The 2,016-nt window shown below is 36.6% G+C and overlaps 1 protein-coding gene across 1 annotated transcript; it reads left to right on the forward strand.

Moving 5' to 3' along the window:
• Positions 1-510: 510 nt before the first annotated feature.
• LOC128869240 (uncharacterized) lies at positions 511-1,692 on the forward strand. The gene is made up of 2 exons (XM_054111775.1): positions 511-994; positions 1,641-1,692. Exons 1-2 carry the CDS (start codon positions 600-602, stop codon positions 1,690-1,692), a joined length of 447 nt encoding a protein of 148 aa, XP_053967750.1. The 5' UTR covers positions 511-599.
• The last annotated feature ends 324 nt before the right edge of the window (positions 1,693-2,016 follow it).

Genomic DNA, 2,016 nt, shown 5'->3' on the forward strand with positions numbered 1-2,016 from the left:
TGTGAATGCATTAAGTCGTTGTGAAGGATTCAAAGTATGAAGTGCTAATTTCAGATAAAAAACTATTTCAAAAAAAAAAAAAAAAAGTGAAGTGACCATTCCAAATCAAAAAGTTTACAATGAATCCACCATCTTCTACACCGCAAGATGAAGCAACTACATCAACAACTATCGAAAGCCCAATGAGTCTTATACCCAAGCATGATGTTACTGTTTTTGGTGTGTCTACTGATTTAACTGATCTTAATTTACGAACCCATCTGGATATCTTGAGATATTATTTTTACTTAAGCGAACGTGCTAAGACAGAACAAAAAAAGTTTTGCCATAAATCATTCACTATTCCAGTACAAGATAGTTAATAGGAATTTGGGAAAAACTTGGTATGGAAATAATGCTGAAAAAAGTGTATTTAATAAATTTAATAAATTGCTTGACAAGTATCAAGAGCAAATCAAGAGAAGAAACAACACCCAACAATTTACAGAGTATGTAATATAAAATCTCTGGAAACAATTTTTTACATTGGAATATGTAAATGCGATTTGAAGGCAGCTCCATGTGCATGCGGCTGGGTTCCCGAACGTCTCAAAGAGTTCATGCGCGATCAACATAATCAGAGAAGACTAACAATCGATGCATTTGTAATGGAAACTGAAGAGCAAGGAGCAACGTCTATGTCATCAATGCCAACATACCAAGATCCCGATGATTCAACATACGCACCGCCACCGGTTCAAGAAGATATGGATAGAAGCACAAGTTCACAATACACAGAGAGATACGATTGTTTTAACTTTGCCTTGGTATGTGACAGATTTGGTGTGCCTGACAGAGTAGCATCAGCATTGGGAACCGCTATTTTACAAGATTTTAAAATTAAAGATAAGCATGGAAAACCTCTCATCATGGATAAATCGAAAGTTCGCAGAGAAAAAGAGAAATGCAGACAAGAAGTGCTTCGCAAACGGTTAGATGATACCAATTTGTTATCATGGCAGAAAAGATGATACTTTAGCGATAGATAAAATTGATGAGAAGTATCATACTAGGATGGTAAAAGAACCTCATCTTGTTATTTTGAGAGAACCCAATTCAGAATTGATTGGTTACGTAAGACTGGAACATGAAACCGCTGAATACAAAACAACCAAATTAAATGGTTTTTTCAACGATAAAAATATATCACTGGATGCATTAATTGGAATATGCACTGACGGTGAGCCAACAGACACTGGCCCACACGGTGGAATTATACGATTCGAATTGCCGTTAAAAAGACCATTGCATTGGTTCGTTTGCCTTCTACACTTCAACGAACTTCCGTTTCGGCATTTGTTTGAAGCTTTGGACCAAGATCGGCAAGCGGAAAACTGAGCCGTCAAATTGAAACTTGCGAAACTCTTCCGGTAAGTTATTGCTATCACTCATTTATTATAATTGTCAACCATTTTTAATTATTTTATTATTATATATTTTCAGGTGGTGGACGGCTTCCAGAAAATTGAGTTGCAAAATATGCCCCCTGCTCCAGAAAAAATTGAATTCTCCACCGATTCGAAGTACTTATACGACATGGCCCATGCAATTTCTAGCGGCGTGGTTCCGGTGGATCTGGCTAACATCAAACCAGGAAAATTGTACAATCTCGGTGGCTCACCAAGTCCGCTAGATTATTGCGATTATATGTGACAACGGAAAATCCAGATGCAAATTTAAGAATTCTGGTTGAATTTATAATTAAATATTATGAGCCAATGTACTTCAATATCAAGTATTACAGCTCTGTCGTGTCAGGCAGTGCATTATTTTTCAAGTTCCTTGGTTGGTCACGATTTCTAGAACCTTGTTTACGAGAAATTGTCAATCAAGTAATTAAAGATTATTCATATTATGCGCATTCGGAAAATATCTTGTTATCAATGTTGTTTGATGATAGCAAAGAAAAGGGCGACTGTGCCATCAAGAAAATTCTACGCTATCGAACCGATGTTGACGAGCCAATGGAACTTAGAG

This window comes from Anastrepha ludens, chromosome X (genome assembly GCF_028408465.1).
Source record: "Anastrepha ludens isolate Willacy chromosome X, idAnaLude1.1, whole genome shotgun sequence".
Taxonomy (NCBI): Eukaryota; Metazoa; Arthropoda; class Insecta; order Diptera; family Tephritidae; genus Anastrepha; species Anastrepha ludens.

Coding starts and splice junctions, on each gene's coding strand:
- LOC128869240 (XM_054111775.1), top strand. CDS start 600: ATGCGCGATCAACATAATCAGAGAAGACTAACAATCGATGCATTTGTA. Junction 995..1,640: donor GATGATACCAATTTGTTATC/ATGGCAGAAAAG, acceptor ACCAGGAAAATT/GTACAATCTCGGTGGCTCAC.